This window comes from Pithys albifrons, chromosome 24, assembly GCF_047495875.1.
Source record: "Pithys albifrons albifrons isolate INPA30051 chromosome 24, PitAlb_v1, whole genome shotgun sequence".
Classification (NCBI taxonomy): Eukaryota; Metazoa; Chordata; class Aves; order Passeriformes; family Thamnophilidae; genus Pithys; species Pithys albifrons.
This window is the reverse complement of record NC_092481.1, coordinates 411,485-433,721: the sequence shown is the minus strand read 5'-3', so window position 1 is coordinate 433,721 and position 22,237 is coordinate 411,485. Positions and strand designations below refer to the sequence as shown.

The 22,237-nt window shown below is 45.7% G+C and overlaps 1 protein-coding gene across 4 annotated transcripts in view; it reads right to left on the bottom strand.

Annotated features, from left to right (window-relative positions):
- EYA3 (EYA transcriptional coactivator and phosphatase 3) overlaps positions 1-22,237 on the bottom strand; it is a 62,929-nt gene that overhangs the window by 9,066 nt on the left and 31,626 nt on the right. For 3 of the 4 annotated variants that reach the window (XM_071576841.1, XM_071576842.1, XM_071576840.1), the window contains 9 exons: positions 20,199-20,265; positions 19,274-19,416; positions 13,937-14,074; positions 9,346-9,428; positions 7,724-7,907; positions 5,095-5,234; positions 2,956-3,039; positions 2,227-2,316; positions 162-220 (listed from right to left, as the gene is read on the bottom strand). In XM_071576841.1, coding sequence (XP_071432942.1) covers positions 162-220; positions 2,227-2,316; positions 2,956-3,039; positions 5,095-5,234; positions 7,724-7,907; positions 9,346-9,428; positions 13,937-14,074; positions 19,274-19,416; positions 20,199-20,265 — 988 coding nt within the window. The remainder of the gene's footprint in view (positions 1-161; positions 221-2,226; positions 2,317-2,955; positions 3,040-5,094; positions 5,235-7,723; positions 7,908-9,345; positions 9,429-13,936; positions 14,075-19,273; positions 19,417-20,198; positions 20,266-22,237) is intronic. The other variant, XM_071576843.1, reaches the window with a different exon arrangement.

Below are 22,237 nucleotides of genomic sequence, written 5' to 3'. Positions count from 1 at the left end.
TGTAGGGCTTAAAAGAAACGGCCCCCAGCAAACAAACAGCGTTTGCCAGGTCTCACCCCCTGCACAATGCTGAGCTCCATCCCTGAACCCCACGTGGGTTTCAAGTCCCCGCAACACCTGATTACATAAGTGATACATTTCCTCGTTCGTCAGTACAACACCTTAGATCTTGGCCATTGTCATCAGATGCCACATCTTCTATGTGTACCTGGTCACACTCCTGTTAAAGGACAAAAACAAAAATAAAGTCACACTGTGGTCCAGAAACACGCTTCACACTTCCCAACAGCAAGAAGCCATGCCACACTGACTCCACAAACCCACAGAGCTTCCACTAGCTCCATCTGTCAGTACTGGGTTTTACTTCCCAGCCCTTACAGGTTCGTGCCCAGATTGGGACCTGAAGTACCTGAAAGGGTTGAAAAAAACATGTTTGTATGACATTTTGAGTTGTCTGCAAGAAAAGAACTTTGACACTCTGTGAAGAGATTGGACTCAAAGCTCACTTATCACTTGAAAACCCTTCTGCCACTTCAGAAAACCAAAACCAACCAAACCAAAAATATCTCAAAACTGCATTATCTGGTCAAGCATTGCTATTTCATTTTCCCAACACCAAGTCAACAGAGCCCCAGCAGAAACCCTGAATGGAACAGCAGTGTAGTGGCTCTGCCATAACTCTGGTGCTCAGTGCAGCTGTTTTAACCCACTAATGTACTGACTTAAACTACTACCCAACACTGCAGCACATGTTGTGGCTGAGCACACATCAACACATCAACAACTCCCTTTCCAGCACCAGACAGTGTATTGGTGTTTTCACTTGGGTTTTTGTTGGTTTTTTTCCTGAGGCAGGAAGGTAACTCATTACCACTGTGGCAAAGTTTACTGCTGCCAGTAATCACAGGCACAGTGAAAATGTCATTTAAGTCTGTTTGCATCAACAGAACCATCTTCCTTCCCCACGACGTGCATCAGTCATGCACCCACAGGTAACTGTTCCCTGCTCACATTCAGCTTTCCTAAGCCTTACACTAGTCCTGTCAATTCTGCAAAGTGCATTCATAAGTGGACTTCCATCAAAGATGACATGAATCAGGAAACTTGCTGTTTTCACAGAATCACAGAACAGCTGGGGTTGGAAGGGCCCCTGGAGATCATCCGGTCCAATACCACCTGCCAAGGCAGGGTCACCCAGAGCAGGTGACACAGGAATGCATCCAGGTGGGTTTGGAATATCTCCAGAGAGGGAGACTCCAGGCCCTCCCTGGGCAGCTGTTCCAGTGCTCTGCCACCCTCAGTGCAACGTTCTTCCTCATGTTGAGGTGGAACTTGTTGTGTTTTAGTTTATGGCCACTGCTCTTTGTCCTGCTGCTAATTTCCAGCCACTCAGTTTCAGACCCTGGCATAAATTCCCACGTTGCTGTATAGATTGCATCACTGTGTCCATTCCTGTCTGACAATATCTCCTAACACAGCCAGGGCATTGCCACAATTACAGCAAAGCTCTTTTTTTTAATTATTACAGCAGTCCTACTTTTTATAAAATTATCTTATGAAATTTATAAAAGTAATTATTTTTATTTACTTTTTATTTTTAGAGCAAATATTTATATTCAGCTCCCGTGGAAGTAATGCAGAACAGTAAGATGTATTTAATTTGGCAAATTAAATGACTGCAGGAGCTGATCAGTCCTTGAGGCAGGATGGGAACAAGAAGGCAGCAGGAAAGAAAAGGGGAGGGTGCTGTGGGCCCTCCACATGTACAGGATGGTTGTCTATGGCAGCATGTCCTTCAAAGCTGTTACACAGCCAGTGTCACCTCCTGTATTCTGTCCTTGGCTTGGTCACAGCCCCTGAGAACTGACATCCTCAAGGTCACCCTGCCCTCACATCTGTGTCTCCATCTCAAATCAGGATCAGTAGAAGCAAAGTACTCACCAGTCCAGAATGCAAGCACAGGACAGAACAGACACCCCTGTTTTCATTTGTATGGGTTCAAATAGAAGTCCAGCAGAACCTGAGAGAGCTCCTGACACTAGAAGGCTGCAGAGTGTCTGTCAGTGCACCTCTGGTCTAGCTGTGCTTATACAACCACTTCAGTTTGTCAGACTGCCATGTTTCAACAGTAACAGGCTCTGAAGTACAAGAGCTCTCACAAACAGTGCAGTATCATTCAAACATGGTAATGTGGAGTTCTGCCTTTCAAAGACATTTGCCATGTACCTCCAAGTCATTGAAAAACAAGTGAGTATCAGCAACTTCAAAAATCATCTCCTCCATGGACAGACCTGAGCCAATCACTAGAGTTGGATCCTGGCAAAACACAAAGAGAAAATGTAAATGCACTGTGGGTACAGGCAGAAGGGAACTGTCAAAAACCTCTCATCACTTAAACTGCAGTTTCCTCTGTATATCAAACCCAATATGATTTCAGCTACATTCAGTGGTGTGAACTACAATTTTCTCAATATTTACAGCAACTCAAATTAAAAAAAAAAAAGAAAAAAGAAAAATCCACACTCTGGTGGATTGACCCAAATGTCAAGTCTGGTTCATTGACCCAAAATATAATGAAACACTTCAGTGCTGCACAGGAGGGACTGATGCATTTGCAGTTGGCACAAACAAAACACACAAAAATCTACAATATATTTTGAAGGAGAAAACCCCCTTCCTTCCCTTATGTGCTGGGATCTCAGTAACTCTCAGTGAGGGTACAAACAGCTTGGCATTTTACAACTTGCATTGTCAGAAGGGAAGTGTTGGTGATGTCCATGTTCTAGCTCTGTATAAAGTCACATTTTATTCTTTCCCCATCCCAAACTGCCAAAAAGTTAAAAGTATCACCTTACATATTTAAAATAAATTATAATTTTCTGTTCCTTTTCCAAAGATTAATGTTTAATTCTGCATGACAGTAACAGTTTTTTGCCATGGAATAGACAGTCTTACCTTGCCATATTTTTGAGCATAAGACCCTGTGAGAAGTGAATGGAAGATGATGATGGTCTCATCCAGGTCCCAGAGAAACACTCGCTGCAGCGAGAACAAGAGCAGGTTAGAGCTGAGACATTCTAAGCACTGAACTACACTAAAGGAGCCAGTTTTAGAGTTAATTTTGTGGTTAGCTTTGTGGTATGCTTTTCACAGGTATGAACAACACTTCTCTTACAGGCTGAACACATTCACCTCTTCAATTTATTGCAGAGGAGTTTATGTACTGGCACAGGAATACCCACTCAGACTAAAGCTCTCTTAGTCAAACTATTTCAAAAGCTTCTCTGGCTTTTACTGTCATAAAAGCAAAAGCTTAGAGTGCCAGTAAGCTTCAGAGGCCTGCTGGGGTAGAAGTGATCTGGAGAGCACTGGGTACACAACCTGGGTGTTTGTCAGAGACATCTTGTTATAAATAAGGCGATGGGCTTTGATGAAGAATGGCAGTGTCAGTATAGAAAGACTCTGATAAACCTGAGAATGGGGCCAGCATGTGGGGGGGAGTAAACCCTTGTACTGGTCGAGGCTGCAGAAGCTGGAGGGCACAGTGGACACCAGTAGGAGCCAGCAGCACTCTCTCCCTGTGGATAAGATGACCTACATGTTGGAGTGTGTCACATGTGCCAGGCTCATAGACAGAAGGTGCTGTCTCAACCTACTTGGCACTGAGAGGGTCACCCCAGATTGCATCCCCAGTCCCAGGGGTCTGTGAGGAAAAAGGAGCTGCCAGCAAAGGCTGTCAACATGGTCAGTACACAGAGGAGAGGCTGAGGGAGCTGGGATGGATTATCTTGATAAAGAGAAGACTAAGCGAGATCTAATAGCAGACCACAACCAATTTAGAGGGAACTGCAAAGATGATGGAGACAAACTCTTGTCAGCAGTGGCAGATGGAAAATTGCCATGGAAAAAGAAAGGGAAATTTGCAGATTAGAAGATTCCAATTGGAAACAGAAAACCTCCTTCCCCAGGTGGACATAGCCATCCTGAGACAGATCACCTGGTACAGGATCTCACTGTCTAGGTACAGATGGCAGCCTTAGAGGGTCCAATGGCTCAGGCAGACAAAGCCATGGCTCCAGTGCTGGGGACAGCCTTGCTCTGAGCATGTGGCTGGACTGGAGACATGCAGATGTCTCCTCATTGACACCAGTGAGATTCCAAGACCCCTTTAAGTGATGCTTGTCAAGCACAAAAGGAGAACTCCTTTGGGCCAGTTCTCAGAAAACATGGGTGATGGGAAGTTCCCAAATTATCTCTGAATACAGGAAAGACATACACCTGTCAATGTGGGTCCAGAGGAGGCCTCAAAACAATCAGAAGGATGGAACACCTTTCCTGTGAGGAAAGGCTGAGACAGTTGGGGTTGCTCAGCCTGGAGAAGGCACTGGGGGGAGACGTTATTGCAGCCTTTCAGTACTTACAGGGGGTTTATAATAAAGATCATAGAATCATAGAGTCATAGAATGGTTTCATTTGGAAGGGGACTTTGAAGGTCTTCTCATTCCAAACCCCGTGCCATGGGCAGGGACACCTTCCACCAGCCTAGGTGGCTCCAAGTCCTGCCCAACCTGGCCTTGGACACTCCCAGGAATGGGGCAGCCACAGCTTCTCTGGGCAACCTGTGCCAGGGCCTGCCCACCCTCACAAAAAAGAATTTTTTCTTAATATCTGATCTAAAGTGATTCTCTTTCAATCTGAACCCATGGGGACAGACCTTTCAGTAGGGCCTGTAGTGATGGAACAAGGGGGAATGGTTTTAAACTCAAAGAAAGTAAATTTACACTAGATGTATGGAAGACATTTTTTACAATGCAATGGTGAGGCACTGGCCCAGGTTTCCCAGAGAGGTGGGGGATGCCCCATCCCTGAATATATTTAAGGTCAAGTGGGAGGGGGCTGTGAGCAACTTGCTCTAGTTGAAGATATCCCTGCTCATGGCAGGGGGGTTGGACTGGATGACCCTTAAAGGACCCTTCCAAACCAAATCATTCTATAATTCTCTTTCATTTCCATGGAGACAGAATTTAAAAAAGAGAACTTTTACCACCACACTCTTCTGCAATGCTGCCTGTAGAAAACAAGATCACTATTTACCTCCAGTTCACTGTCCTGTGAGGAGGAGGTATCTGCTTTCCTCTTCCCTCTATTCTTCCCAGGGATGTTTTTTCTTGCCTGCTCATCTAACTCTTTACTTGCTGTTGCTCTTGATAATGAAGGACTTGTGGATGCATCTCCTACAAGAAAAAAATCACACAGCTCTCACCCCCTCTGTCCCAAAACAAACACCAGCACTGGCTACGAAGTTGCTTTGCAAAAGGTAAGATGTCACCATGCTATATGGATGTAGTAGTAGTTGAACCCTTACTAGAACTTAAAACATGATTTCTTTGTCCCACCATTTCACAACAGCTCTGTTTCCTCAGTTCAGTCCCCCAGGATGGAGCCACTGCAAGAGCTACTGCCTGCTGAGCAAAACCAGGGCAGAGTACCCTCCACCCTAAGGCCTGAACCACTACCCTGGAACTGCTTTGTTACTCAACTGTTTTGTTTAATAGACAATTGAACATAAAAGAGGAACAGGGATGGTGTCAGTCCTGGAGACACAGCCTTGGCCAAGCAGCGTGGCCGTGACTGGCAGGGACACATCAGAGATGCTGTTCTGCTGCTGGTATGAACGTCCTTCCCAGGGAAAGAATACACCATCCACCTCCAGAAAAGTCAGTGCTTTGGTGTGCAGAGTATTAGGACCATGATGGAAGATACCCTATGAATCCTTTATTAACAGCCCAGGTAAAGGAGTTAACATCCCAGACACCTGCCTAATTAGTTCCAAAATGGGATCAGACCCACAGCAGGAAGGTAAAGGACAAGGGTGCTTGGAAGAGCTTGGATTCAGTTTGGGGCCTGAAGACAAGACATTGCATTTCCTATGAAAATTAATGCAAAATGGTGAACTTGGAAAACTCCTGAGCTAATAAAATGGCACTGAAAACATCAACAACTGGGCCATTCCTTGCCCATTGCCTTCAAATAAGAGGTCAGTCAGTTCCTTAGGTTTGGTTTTCAGCAGCAAATGAGAACTAATTCTCATGGGTAAATCTGATGTTGATTGCCCCAACTAGAGGGCAACTGTTTCCTGAAGGATGGAAAGTACTTGGAGCACCACACTTCTTGATGTACAACATCACAGCATGGTGTTTGTCACTCCTGTCAACAGCACTCCATCAGATAAGGGTGAGAGAGGTTTGGAACTTCCCTGAGTTCCAGACTATGGATTTGTATGCTTATCTCACTGGCAGCCACCCATCCCTGCTTGCAGAGTGTGTGGCTGAGCTGGAGGACTTGGCAGAGCTCAGCTGCTCCTGGTGGACTTGGGGAAGATGCAGGAGGCAAAGTGCTGCAAAGGCAATGCTCAGCACCTCCCCCAGCAGGGCTGACACCCAGCCCCTCTCCAAGCAAGAGCCACCCTGGAAGCCAAACCACACAGCCCCTGCTCCTCCTCTACTTCAGTTTTTACTGCTGAACATGACATCCTATATTATGGAAAATCCCTTTAGTCAGCTGTGGCCCCTTCCAGGTTCTTGTGCACACCAAGCTGCTTACTGGGGAGCATGGAGAGCAGGAAGCTCTGACCCTGTACAAGCACTGTTCAGCAGGAGCCAAAACACTCTGTGTTATCAGCATGCTTTAGTCAGGAATCCAAAACACAGCACCAGCACAGCTGCTGGGCACAAAGTTACCTTCAGCCTGATCAGACCCAGGGCAATAACAAAAATGACTGGAATCTGGATTTTTTTCCCCATCCTTCCAATCTGCAACAGGCAGCAGATTTAAATTTAAAACTGCTCAACAACACAGGAACAATCTCAAAACTCCTTGTGCAAGACACCAGAAGAAGTACCAAGTCTTTGCTCTTCTCCTTGGTAAGTTTAGGAAACTATTTTTCAAGAAGAAATTATAGCCAACACCCCTGAGGCTGGGACACAACCCAGTACTGGTGAGAATGGCCAAGGGTGTGACTTCTCTAGAATAGGCAATTAAACCTTCTCAAAACACTTTCTACTTCCCTGATCAGCTAAAATCTTCTCTACCAGACAAGTGGCAGTGACTGCTGTGCAGATGCAGACATGTTCACAGCAAAGCACAGCAGAACAGCTCTCAGTTCAGCCAGGGTTTGCAAAGATGAGGCAGAGGGAAGGAGGGGGATGTACTGCTGGGCATGTCAGAGACCAGCACAGTGAGAGGGGACAGCTGAACCACAGCTCTTGCAAATGCAGGACCAGGCCCAGAGGGCTCCTGTAACTGGGGCTGGCAGCTGTGTCAGGCAATCTGAACACAGGGCTACAGGAGGGAGAGAGGCAGCAGGAGCTATTGAGACTGAGTATCAGCAATTGCCCTGCAGCCCAAGTGAACACCCAGTTCCCAGGATGCTCCTGCTGGCAACTCTTCAAGTCACCCCCAGCACTCCCTCTCCCTGGAGCATGCAGAGCACATGGCAGGTGCCTCGGAATCACAGCAGGAGAAGACCTTGGTACACAAGTGTGGCTGTCTCACCATAACACTCTGCACACCAGTGAGACCAGAGACAGGAAAGGCAAGTGTCCTGCCCAGGCCAGCACAACAAGATCCTGCAAGCACCTTTTGAAGGAGCTTCCCTGTGCCAGCCCACTGTGCTTTTCAGCACAGGTACCACCCTGCAGCCCCCCCACAGACGTGGCCTCACCAGAGGGTGGTCTCTGAGCCGCCCGTGCCGGCACCGCCGCGTTCGGCTTCTCGGCTGCGTACGTGCCCGTGGCCAATGCCAGGCTCTCCGTGCTGCTGTCTGCTGGTGGCACCACTCCAAAGCCTGAGGTCGGGTAACACATTTGGTACTGACTCTGGCCAAGGATCGTGTATGTAGGATATTCCTGTGGGAGGAAAGGGTTAGTGCTGGTGGGATACCTCCTTCAGGAAACACTCCCAATCAGGATGACTTTTGTGCTAGAATATCCTATCAAAGAAAAATCCACAGTCGACTTTATGCTGTTTCTTTCTGCATATTCCCATTCCCAGAAAGGGCTGAGAGCTCTGAGTGCCCAACGATCTCCACACAGGCAGGTTTGGCAGAGAAGGGCAGTGATGACAGAACCACTCTTGTGCCTGCAGTGTCTGCAAAAATGAACTCATAACAAATGATCTGACAGTAACAGGGCAGCTGAGTGGACGCCAAGGCATCAGTGCACTTTGTGCTCTGGAATGTGTGGTTTTGTCTTGCCTTTTACTTTCTGATATCAGATGTACTCACAGTGACAGAAAGTGACTTTGGCTGTGGCACAACCCTGAGAGCTACAGGATAAATAGCCATTACTCATGTCCTGACTTCACCAAGTAATTACTCTGCATGCTGTGATGAAAGGTATCCATTTATAAAACCATTTGTTCATTTAGGAGATCACTGAGCACCAGGAGCTGTGCTTGAGGATTTTAACTTCTGCTACTGATTGTAAAAAAGCAATTACCCCAAATGTCACATTACACTTTTCTAGCACGTTGTGCTCTCCTGATTGCCTCAAAGAGCAACCTGGGTTTGTGAACCAGGTATCTTGGTTTGAAATACTGAATGAAAACCCTTTTTCCCCCTTACAGTTCCAAGCAAGTTTATGCTAATGAAAGAACTTTAAACAGCAACAGCATAAGCACAGAAGTATTTTTATGCATTCACTGCATTTTCCACATTCCTGTATTCTCCTTCTGTGAGGTGGGACACTGAAGGGCTCCTTTGTGCCCAAGTACTCAGAGTGGCAGCTACCCACTGACAGGGCCGTCTGTCTCCTTACCCACAGAGGTGACAGGTAGGGGGAAGTGCTCTGTGCCAGCTTGCAGGGCTGTTTGACTTTGTTCAACTCTGGCGCCATCAGAATGTGTGTCCTACTCTGCTGGGTTGAGGTTTTGTTTGTGTACAACCTAATTTCCTATTCTTGCTGAGGGACAGCAAAGGCATCCAAAAAGCATCCACCCCTAACCCTCTCTGTAGGTTAAGTCCTCAAAACAGTTCTATTGTTTCTTCCCCACTGCCTCACTTTCAAAAATCTCAGTTTAAGACTCACCTCACAAACTGTAGATGAGGCAAGAGCCTTGAACAGATGAAGCAAGTTTGTTGCAAAGACCAAAGGGAGAAGCATCATGGTCAAAGATACAACACGAGTGATTTGGTGACGTCGAGCTGCACACTGAGCCCCCAACTCCAGTACCACTGTACTCCATTTGAAGTGATGCAAGTACTTAGTGTTGCCATGTTAGTTTTGAGTAACATGTTAAACAAAGGTGAAAGAGATGCTGCACATAAATTTACCATGGAAGATTTACCTGTGAGATGCTGGCTACTGCTGACGTGGAAATATTGACAACAGTTGAGGATGTAGAGACTGGACTGGCATTGGTAGTTGATGCTGTAAAATTAAGAAATACTGCATTAAATGCTTCCAGAAAAGCACAAGAGATGAGAAGTTGTGAAATAAATACTTATTAGGGAAATGTGCAAGCACTTGTGTTTCCAGCAGCACTCTGCTGCTAATAGTGAAAAAAAGGCTGGTTTCTGTTTTGTCACCAGTTACATTTCAACTGGGCTTACAGGGAAAGAGGGCTGGTACAGCTTTAAAAACTCCTTTCAAATGGTTCAGAAGCCTTTTCCCACCATGGCTGCTAAGCAAGTGGTGTAGAATTAAAAAGGTTTGACATTTTACTTCAAGTTTTGATAAGACAACAATCACATTTGGATGCTCAATCAGCAGCAGCTGAAAACAAATCAGAATAAATCAATAAAAAGGATGTAAATGTGTTTAAATCAGTTCTAATAAAAAAATTTTGCATTGAACGAGCATAGTTAGTCTAATTAGATTAAAAAAAAATCTAAGGAAACAGTAAGAATATTTCAAATAGTAGAAAAAGAGTGCTTCCTACTGGAGAAAGTGAACATCTCTCCCCACATCCCTGTGATATGTCAACAGCTCCTGGGGCAAATTCTTAGAGACATGTAGGTGTTAGTATGGACTTGAAGATGTTTAACAACCTTCATGTCACTGCATTCAGTTCACCCAAAACACAGAAGAGGCTGCTGGAGCAGCATTAGGGAATGACAGTGGTTTAGCAGATTTGGGGGTTTGCAGCCACAGGGCTCCATCAAACATTCCTCCACGAGGGGTTTTGGGACCCACAAGGGTAACAGCAAATAATGATATCAGCACAAACCAGGACATATAAAACCAGGTGCCACCAAGAACTATTTTCTTTTCTAAGCCACCTTTCTCTGCACACAAAAAACCCCAAAAATCACTTTTAGGTGCTTCTGTAAAGACTCAGAGAAATCCACAGTATTCCCTACTTCACCATCATGCTGAGAAAACCCCTCACTTTCTGCAAATACCAGCATGCAGAATTCACCCCAAGAACTGGAGCTTCCCAAGGCTTTGTCCTGCTGCCCCAGGAACAGAGATGTACCATGAACTCTTACCCAGTGTAAGCTGTGCTATGGCAAGCACAGATACTACCTGGTGGCTCCTGGAAAGAGGAATGGATCCCAAATATGCCTCAGAAAAGATGAGAAAACAAAAGAAACTTGTCTTAAAAGAGGTGCAGAGACACATGGTATTTACAGGAGGTGAGAAATGTGACAGGTGGCAACCCTGTGGGAGCAGATACAAGCCATCAGCCCCTGGGAATCCCCTCACACAGAGGAGCAGGATTGTTCAAAACAGAGGGGGAGGATTTTGGGGGGAGAATACTTAGAAAAAGGCAAAAGGGCTGCATTGAACAGCAATAATGGCAATGAAGACACTCAAGGACCTCCAGCAGCTACATGGCTACAAGAAGCCCAGATGTGAGAGCCAAGGGACCTGTCACAGACACTCTCTGTCCACAACTGCTGGAGAACAGGGGTCCTTTTAAAAAACACCTCTTTCCAACACCTATGGAACTATCAAGGCTGTTATGACCTCAAGAGAAGGCCCCTTCCTAGGTCCCTATGAAGCCCAGCTCTCCAGACAAGACCCTTGCCAACCAAATCAACCTGCCATGCAGCCAGGGCAGAGAAACTCTCTGGAAGACAGATTGTTCCACCACTGTTTTCAAGACTATTACGGAGAGCAAACAGAAAGCAACTCTCATCTGTAGTGCTCTGCAGAGCCTGCTCCTCCACTGAGATTTGATTACTGAGAAGTTAAGAAATCATGGAAACAAGATTCCAAGGTTTAGCATTCCCTCATATGAACTTGATTTGTTTATCTTAACTCTAGTCTCCCTCCAACGTCTTTTTAATTACTCTGTATCTATACAATGCTACATACCACATCTTTCAAACAGCTCCCACCACACAGATGAGCCCATTCTTCCTGCACTGTGGGCCAGTTCTTTTTACCTGTGAAAGGGCCAGAATCATGCCAAAGTATTTGGCATGGATTTGCCAGAAAGGACCACTTCAAGGTGTCAGGTTTCAGCAAACACAAGCGTTGTCTCGAAGATGCGTGGACTCTTATCCTCCTCTCTTTCTCTCCCACTTCCAGACCTCATCCTTAGACATCACATCCCTACCTTCCCTGCCTTATTCATCCCAATCCTTTTTTGCTTTAGTCATTTTCAGAGAGCCAAAACCAGATACATGCACTGAAATTCCCCTCTGGTGGGTCCGTAGCATTGTACAACTGTGTATCACCCTGATGAACTGAGTGGAGAGAAAAGATAGATATTCCAGGGACTACTAATCAAGCAACTCTGTTCATCCTTCCAGCTTCTGCTCTCCACCACCTCCTTGACACCAGCCCCTGTACTGACCTGACCACTTTGGTGGGCTGCTCGTTAATTTGAGGAGAAGGAAATTAGCATTTCTGAAAGAGGAGAAGCTTCCTGCCAGTGTGCAAGCAGTTTTTCCAAAAAGCAACAGTATGTACACAACCAGGGTGACCTTTGCACACTTTCATAGAGCAGCCTGCAGGGAAACTTGTCACATCACACACTGTCCCTGCAGCACAGATTAAAATGCTTCTCCTATGGGGAAGGATTCCATCTCAGTGGAAGCCTGAGGAAGGTGGGGTTGTTCACTTTGCAGAAGACAAGGCTTTGGGGAGACTTTGGAGCCTCTTCCAGTGCCTAAAGGGGCTTCAAGAGAGCTGGAGAGGGACTTTGGACAAAGGATGGAGAGAAAGGACAAGAGGGACTGAGAGCTGGCAGGGTTAGATGGGGTACTGGGAAGAAATTCTTCCCTGTGAGGATGGGCAGGCCCTGGCACAGGTTGCCCAGAGAAGCTGTGACTGCCCCAGCCATGGAAGTGTCCAAGGTCAGGTTGGATCTTTAAGGTCCCTTCCAACCCCAATTATTCTGTGATTTTATAATTCTGCAAAGCGAGGCCTGACGTGGGTCTGTCACCTCACCCATCCCCAGGAATCCACCTGCTCCCCATGGGACACCTCTGGGAAATCTGCCAGGGGTCATGTTGTGCAGAGCCATTTCTGACCCTTGGCAATTAAAGTTGGTGCTTTAAAACATAATTCATTCTGTCAGTGGGAGTATGGGGAGGAGGGTCATGTTGGAAGGACGGGAGTCTTTCCAGTATTGTTTTCCTTATGGTATGAATGTGAAAAGTAAATTAAGGATAAAGATTACACTGGGCCATTGACTGTCACATGACACAAGCTGAGCAAGAACCATGACACAGCACGTGGCCTTCCTGTCAGTGCAAAACACACTAAAGCCACTTAGTGCTAACTTTAAGAATTATTCCCCTTTCCTTGGCACTCATCAGACCACATCTGGAGATGGCATTCAGTTTGGGGCCTCAAGTACAAGAAATATGTTGATAAAATTCTGGGGGTCTGGCAGAGAGACCCCAAAGCTGAGAGAGCTGCAGCATTGCCCTGTGAGGGGAAATCCGGGAGAGGAGATGACTCTGGGGACGTGTCACAGCCTCTTGGTGCCTGCATGGAGATTACACAGAACACAGAGCCAGGCTCTTTGTGCAGGTGTGCAGCTGGAGAAGGAGAGAAAAGGGGACAATGTGGAAGAGGGGATGTTCGGAGTTGACAAAAGAAAAGAAGTTTCACCACGAGGACAGTCAGGTGCTGTAATTGGCAAAATCTCCATCCTTGGAGGTTTTGGAGACCCACCTAGATAAAGCTCTGTGCAACCTGGCTCTGAATTCAGTATTATCAACCACTCTTTGGGCAGGAGCTGAAGTAAAGATCTCCTGGAATCCCTGAATTATTCTATGACAATATTCCACAACAAACAAAGAATTCCTGAATCTTCAGAGAAAGAGACAAATTTTCACAATTCATCACCAAAATATAAATGGCAAAAATTCAGCCTAAAAAAAGGTAACAATTTCCACATATTTTCCATAAGCAACAATATTCCATTATTTGGCTATCTGGCACACTCACTCATAAAAACTGCTGTGGAAGCTGGTGAAATTCAGCACCTGCATTCTTAGATGCAGAATTTTCAGCACCTGGAATATTTGTAGGCTAGTTCTGTACTGAGAAAATCACTTCCTAGCAGATCTACCAACCTGGTGTGTGTGGTATGCAAGAACCATCTACCCCCAGAAGGGACTAAAAACAAATGTTTAAAAATGAAAATATTTCCTGACATCCAGCTAAAGACAACAAACAAAAAGAAATGCAGGAGCATTCCCAGTAAAGCATGCAAGAACACAACATTTAGTCTCCTCTCCCCTTCCCCTTTGCTCTTCACCCTGTTCAGCCCAGCAACATGGCACCAAACAGCCAGCCTGGTGCACACACAGGTACGAGGCAAGTACAAACCCGAACACACACACAGGCACAAAGAGAAAGAGGCAAAGCATGAAGAAGCATGCACAAACCAAGGACAAGCGTGCAAGCCTCTCGTTTGCTATCTGGACTCAGTTAGGTGGAAAGAGATGCAGATAAAAACCATGCCAAGTTACCTTCAATGGAATAAGAATAATGTGCTGGACTGGGCTGGCTTGTGGTTAACCCTGTAGTGCAGGTAACAACACTGTGCTGACTTGTAGATGGAGTCTGAATTAAACCACTTTCAGGTTTCATACCTGGCCACAGTGCACCTGAATCAGATAAATTGGACCGGTTACAAATACGCTGGGACCGAAGAGCATGCTGCTACCTCGGATTAAGGCTTCTGCTCACCACAAAAGCAAGTTACAAATGACACATAGGAAATGTTTAATTTCGGCAATACTAATAAGCGCTGACTGTGAGGCTGTGCATGGATTAGAGCTGCTGACAAAACTGGCTGAAAAAGAGAAAATTAGAAGCACCAACAAGACCAATTTGCAAAGCTTTCAGATAAAAATCTGTGTGAGTCACTAAGATTCACGGCCCTTTGTGAATAAAGGACGTGCCAATCCCTGTGATTTGGGCTGAGCTCTGCAGGTGACATCCGTTGGGACACAACTAGGCTGAAGTTGGGATCTGTGAAGGTCAAGGTCAGTGCTTCCACTACTTCACTGGGCTTTGGGTTGAGTATTTTAAAACAGGCTACTAGTCCGTAATTTTCAAAGACTGACAACAACAAACATAAAAAAAGAAGTTAAAAAACCCTAATGTTTCTTCTAGATTTCCAGTTGTTCTGGAAAGCTATTTTAAGACCCCTGAGCACAGCACAGAGAGAGCAGAGTGGCTGCAGTTCTGTGTACAGGGCACACACAGCAGCACACACTGGTGGGTGCGGACAGTGCCTGACTGAGGCAGCTCAGCTCAGGCCTCGCTCCTCAAGGCTCTTCAGGCTTTCGTTTGAATGTTTCCAGATCTACAGCCGAAGTCAAAGACAATTCTCCCTGGCCCTAGCTAGAAAGCAGCAATAGGCTGATAGGATCTGCTTAAAAACAAGCAGGAGTGTGCAAAGCAGAGGGACAAAGGGCGTTTGGAGCCACAGTGTTCAGGACCATCAGCAAGACCACCCTCCCCTTTAAACTCCCCAAGACCAGTAACAGGGTTGCAGAAGGCAGCTGCAGCCCTCCACTCACTCTAGCAGAGCAAGCAATGGGCTGTGAGCTCCAGGTTTCTTACCCAAGGAGACATGGGAGAGTCCATCAAGTTGGACAAGAGCAGCAGCTCCAACGGGTCACTCCCTGCTGCAGCTTTGTCAGAATTAAATTCTGCAATGACTCCTTTATTTACATACCAGTTCTCAAACTGACACCTACAAGTCCCCTTAAGTCTCCGTACAGCCAGTCCTGGGGCTTGACCTTAACTTGCACCTTCGTTACCATTTCAAACCTCCAAAACCACAGTAATTAGCAAACAAAAGGGAAAGGCTGATTTAAGAAAAGTTGTAGATACATTGCAGAAACTCCAGGACACAACACATGGGAAACAGATCCTTTAGAGAGTGGGAATAGCTGTGTTTGTTTAGTCTGGAAAGGAAGTGCCACCATCTCCAAACGGGTGAGCAGCTTTTACAGGGGACAGTAAGCAGCAGCTCCTTACAGAGCAAGGCAGAGGGTAAAGAGGCAGACAGCAACACAGTGTGATGGTCACAGGACAGGCAGAAGTGCCCAATAACCTGGCAGTGAAACACAAACTCATGCAGAATTCTGTAGGATAACGATCACACAAGGAACATGACACCATGTCAGACACACACACAGAGGTGTTGGCAGTGCTGGCTGGATGCCAGCGCAGGAGCTGACTGGGGCACATATCACAGCATCTTTCAGCCCCTACCTTCCATGACTGACTTTGTCACAGACATGTCCTGCTTTTCATACCTCAAGGCACACTCCTGGCCTGGTGGCACATGTCCTTCCCCTCTCGTTCTGCAGGACAGCATGTATAAGCTAGCACAGCCTCAAGGATGATAGAGAAGAAGCTGGGAGAGGGAGAACGAGCCTCCTTCATGTCCAGTGGCAGCACCGCTTTTCACAGAATGCCACAGGATACACCTACACACATGGAAAGGCCTTACACAGCACAGCCTATCACTTGTAGGTTTTTCTTGAGTTAATGTAAACCATCACACACCCATGATGTTTCTAAGACCAACTTACAGCTACATATATGCAGCCTGGATGTCACTACTCGTATTTTAATGCTTGTCTAAATTGAGTCTCTCCAGGTCACAAGTGCATCCTATGCAGAACAATGCACTAAAACTCCAAGAGAGGCAACCAATTGGCAAGAGCATAGGTCATCCCTTCTCTGAAAGCAATGACTGAACTTGGAGCGACCAAATACACAGCAGAAAGACATGCCAAGCTCTGAAAAAGGCCCTCTGGTGCTGGTAAAATATCTGACCAAGTTGCTGGCCCTCATCTGCTCACTGGAGGTACTGTGAGCAGAAACAATTTGCAGAATTTCCTCTGCAGTGTGCACGTTCAGTCCTCTACCCTTCTGTCTGTCACACCATGCAAGGTCCATCTTCTCAGTATGACTCAGCAGGTACCACTCCAGTATGATTTTCTTTACTGGAACTGATTTTCAACATCTTCCTAACACTTAAATTCACACTAGTAATTCAGGTGTTTAACAACAGATCTCAAAATCCACACTAAGACATTTCAATGGCTGATCACATTTCAGATGTTTTACAGATGAAAAGTTCCTTTGAACTCAACAGAAAATGCAAATCTCTTGCCAGGTCTTCAGAAGAATTTCTAGTGTTACATTCAGAGTATAACACTGAAGCAGCTGAGTATTCCTGCATTCCAGAGCCTTTGGATTAAAAAAAACCCACTCCCCAAAAGTAGCCACCACTACTCCCACCAACAAAACATAACACACAACACACAAACAAAACACTACATCCTCTCTCCAAAATTTTAGAAGTCTAAAACACCTTTTTAAACAACTTCACTGGAGCACTCCACATATTTACAAAGATTTGCCATTGAAAAAACCAACACTGACACAGTAAAGCCCCCAAGAACGTAACAGGCGGCCTCAGTGCACCATCCACAACAGGCTGTCAGAAACACCAAATAAATGAAGCAAAGGAAACCACAAGCCACTGTTCAGATACAGCAAAAAACAGTTCAACAAGGCACAGAAACCAAAGTGCAGGCACCCAGGGGAGAGCAGTATGTTCCAGCAACCACTACTAACTACAGTATTAGTAATTTATCGTTTGTTTAACAAAGCTGAGTCTGAATTTATTATCTTTTCTACACCATCTTTCAAAAGTTTCTTGACAAAGTAATAGTTTTGTAAACTATAGAAAAGATGTCAGCAGGTAATAAAAGCCAGAAATGTACCTGATATTATTCAAAGACATCTATTTCTTCAACTAAAGAAAAAAATCATCCTTTTACACACCCAGATACTACGATGTCAGCACTACAGATAAATCTTCAAGAGGCTCAGTTCATTTGTTTGAGCAGCATGACCACAAGCCCCTGAGACAGACACTCAGAATCACAGAATTGTTAAAGTTTGGAAAGACCTTTAAGATCATCAAGTCCAACCATTAACCCAGCACCATCACCATGTTCACCACTAAACCATGTACTCAAGTGGCATATCCACATGTTTTTTGAACACTTCCATGGATGGTGACTCCACCACTTCCATGGGCAGCCAGGCTGCTCCCCCAGACCCCTGCACAGGGGGTGATGCTCTCCCCACGCAGCAGAGCTGGGTGCTAAGGGGCAAAACAGCCTCTGCCACCTTCCACTTTTTGAGAGCTGGCAACATTATACAAGAAATCAAGCAGGGTAGCATTGAACATGAAAAGAGAAGTTAAAGTGTTCATTTTTAATAATCAGTTATAAAATTTGATACGTGTGAGGGAATAGTCATGTGGGGTTTTTTCCCCAGTGCCTGACACTTTTAATATCCTGGCTGTTCATACAGAATGGGGAATGAGAGGCTGAGAGCAGCCTGCAGAAAGGGCCCTGGGGGTCCTGGTCCATGGCCAGTTGGCCACATGTCAGCAGTGCCCTGGGGCCAGGAGGGCCAACCCTGCCCTGGGGGGCATCAGGCCCAGTATGGCTGGGCCAGGGAGGGGATTGTGCCCCCCTGCTCTGCACTGGGGCAGCCGCACCTGCCATGGGGGGCACTTTGGGCACCACAATGTAAAAAGGATCTAAAGCTACTAGAGGGTGTCCAAAGGAGGGACATAAGGATAGTGTAGAGTCTGGAAGGGAAGCCTTAGGAGAAGCAGCTGAGGGCACTTGGTGTGTTCAGCTGGAGCAGAGCAGGTTGAGGGCAGAGCTCAGCAGAGGCTGCAGCTCCTCCTCAAGGGCAGCTCTGACCTCTGCTCTGCTCTGTGGGAACCAGAGACAGCATGCAGGAAACAGCTGGAGCTGTGCCAGGGCAGGGTCAGGTTGGATCTCAGCAAAAGGTTCTTCCCCCAGAGGGTGGTGGGCACTGACCAGGCTCCCCAGGGCAGTGGGCACGGCCCCAAGGCTGCCAGAGCTGCAGGAGGGTTTGGCTGATGCTCTGGGGCACAGGGTGGAATTGTTGGGGTGTCTGTGCACGGCCAGGAATTGGACTTCAATGATCCTTGTGGGTTCCTCCCAGCTCAGGATATTCTGTGATTCTAATGTACAGAGTATAAGATAAGACCAGGCAGCTCTTCACTAGCTAACTTGCCCAGAAGTTACGTATTTTTCTGTCTGTGTTACTCATCCTCAGCTCCCTTTATACACCAAGGAGAAAGTCAGCCATTATCTTCTAGAACAATTCAACACTCCAGAGGTGTGTTTCCCCCTCTGTGCACAGGGTGGATAGTTCAAACCCTGTCATGGAGCTTTAGTGACAACAGAACTCTGACCCCTCAAGCATTTGCAAAGACTGGAATGGCTGTCAGAGGCCTCAGTTAATAGAGCAACTTAAGTAAATTAATTGCCTAGTAACCTCAGAGACATTTTAGCATGAAATCTCATTTGGTGAAATATGAAATAACAAAAATGTCTTAATCTTGGACAGCAAAAAAGGAAAGGAAAAACACCTTCAGCAGAGATGCTATAGTATGGGGTGTTGTGTCATTTCACTGACAAGAAAACTGCACAAACACAGCTATACCACAACTGGAGACAATTATGATCCCAAACCAAGAACGATCTGGCAAAGTTCATGGGGAGACATTGGAAAGAACAGCCAGGAAAACAGCTTTGTACGGAATCACATTTTATAAGATGAAGTCCCATTGGGAGATCAGTGCTCACGTACAATTGAAGTTACACTTGTGCTCTCCTATAAGCTCTTCTCTTCAACACACCTGGTTAAACTTAACATTGGCTCTTTAACGAGACATAAGACAATAACTGCAGGCACAAAGAAGCCTTTAAAAAGTCACTTCTTACCGAAAGGAGGTAGTCCATAGGTCTGCGTGGTCTGGGGGTAGATGGTGTAGGGCTGGGACTGCTGCAGTGCTTGGTACTGAGGCTGAGCAGGGTATGGGCTCATTGTCTCCGATACAGGTACAGAAAGGATATGTGCATAAGGCCTTAGTGAATGGAGAGAACAAAGTCAGAAAGAACTATTTACATTATGCCTCTTTCAGCCTCCAAACCAGAAGACATATTAAAAATGGCTTCAGAAAAAAGAAACTCTTCAGACTGCCACGTGCTCTGTGCAATAAGCTCCCTGTGCTTCCCAGGGCAGGCTCCTGAGGTAACAAATGCTGCTTCCTGCAGTGACACCAGGGAAACTCACTCCTCTGTGATGCCACAGCACCACTGCTCACCCCAGGACTGGGAGGGCAGGAGGAGCTGGGAAGGACAAACTCCCCCATTCCAACAGGCATGAGCAGTTAGTCCCACCTCTTCTCCCTCACCCAAGGCTACTGCAATACAGGAGTATGTGTAAGAACCAGTGGGACACACACAGAGACTACACAAAAGCAAGTAGGGGGGAGGAGGTTAAGGCATATGCTGCTCCAATGGGAAGAACTACAAAGATCCCCAAATACGGTGAATGATGAGAAAATCTCTTATTCCCTCTGTACTTATGTTCAATTTCTTTATTTGTCAAATACTATGGGCATTAATCAGCAAGACTGCTGTGTTGTTAATTACTTGAAGGAGCTCATTTACCCTTGTGATCATAAAACAACAGTCACCACGGCCAAAGGGTGACTCCTGCCAGCTTCAGTGTCTGCAGCAGAGCATCTGCTGCCAGCAGAATGAAAGTGGGATTTACAGCATTAGAGAAATGCATAAATACACAAAACGATTACTTCAGAAAGAAGTAGGAGTTACAGAATGCAGTAACAATGGCTTGACTTACTTTGCAGAATATATTTGTGAGGTATAATCATTTGATGACCTTGGGATATAATCAGTGCATGTCATAACTGAAAAAAAAATAGTTTGTGTAATTACAGAAGTGCTTTCAAAACTCAGCAAATAAAGACATATGTCAGTACTCACGGCACATTTTAACCAACACACAGGATTTACAAAGGCTTTTAGTGCCCTGCATATCTGTTTCATAGTAAATTCTCCAAACACACTGTTAAACTGGTACAAAAATGTTCTTGCCAGCTCCCAGCAGGCTGATCTGTCAGTCACCCTATTCCTCCTTGTGTAACAGTGCTCCTTCTCTTTATCAGTTGGTACCAACATTTTTGGCAATTGCCATGATAAAACTTTCGTTTCAGTCCTGGCCGAACCCCTGCACATATGCCAAAGGTGCTTCATCTGCAGCAAGCAGAACACTTCTGTGTCCCAGAGCAGACACCAAATGCTTCCTTTGGCAAGCTTTCTTCTTCCTCTGCATACTCTACCTGAGCATGTCTCCAGCAATCTGTCTTTCCTGTAAAAAGGAGTGGCTCAAGCTCCACAAACTTAATCCCACATATCCACTGTAGCACACCTGCAGCGCACAAAGCCCAGAGATTCCTCTAAAGAAATCTGGCAGTTCCACTTAACCAGATGTTTCCATTTTTCTGCTTGAATAAATCCACTGAAACTGATAAGATAGAGTGGTTGTCTGAAAATCCAAGGAGGAAATGTTTCAAATGTTCTCACTCAGCATGACCCATGGCTCCAGTAACCCCTGTGTGAGACCCCTCTCAGTTACAGCACTCTGGGATGGGGTGGAGAAGGGACCTTGAGCTGCTATGGCTTAACCCAAGAGCCATTAAAAAGCTCCTGGATTCACATGAGCTGACCTGATTAAACACTCAGACTAGGTAAGCAATGATGGGCAGCACCCCAGCACAGAATTTGGCCCCATGCAGCCCCTCTGACATGTGCCACTAGCTGTGCAGGATGTTGCTGTGAGCTTCAACGTTTTTGACTGTGTATCTGCACAGTACATGGGTTTATCAGTTTGGATCTACAAGCACCATACCCCAAACCTTAGCAAACACAGCTGCACTGTTCTGGATCCAGTTGATTCCTCTCTGGAAGCACACAAAGCACCCAAGGCTCCAGTCCTGCCCAGGAGGGTATCCAGGCTAACAAAGCGACCACACCTTCCCTCTTCCTCTGGAGTGACTCAATAAACAGCCTTCAAAAAGGCATATGGGCATGGATAACAGCATACTCTGCCTTGGGATTTGGTCCAGATGCCAATGATGTGCTTCAACAAGTTGAGCTTTCCGTATCTAAACAGACCTACATTATTGCTCTTGTATTATCATGTAGTTATCTCTTTCATTGGTTACACCCACTGAGCAGGACAGTTGGCACAGGCAACCCTGCCCTAATGTGCATTCAGCCACCTCAATAACCTTCTCTCAGTGTAATCTGAACACCAGTATCTCAGAAGTACAAACCATCAGCCACATGCTCTGAACCTCTTGAATGGTCAATGAATCACCTTCCTCTGCTCCTCAGAGTTTGCCTTTACTCATGGGATGAAGCTCAAGGATACAACAGGAAACACAAACTGGGAACTCTCGGACCTAAAGGCTTTCATTTAACACTTGTTAGATTTTCCCACATCTCTCCTGCAAAAATGTCTAGGTTTTGTGGGGCTTTTTAAGAATGTCAATATTCATCTGAATAATAATGTAGTAATGGTAATGGTATTTCTAGAATTATTTTGAAATAGGATATAAAGAATTACGTACAGAATTGGTGTAGAAAAGAAAAAAAATCGCAATAATACTGCATGAGATTTCTGGGATTTGTAAATGGCTTATCCAGTTAGGCAGCATATTTTGCAGCCTAAAACTTCTGCTAACTCCTGAAACATCACAGGACATGAATTAAAATAGCAAAGAGGAAATCAATTGGAGTGGAAAGTTAAACATGACATATTTCCAGTCAAGATGAGCTGATTTACATTTAGAAATATGTATTGGTAGTCAAAGGTTT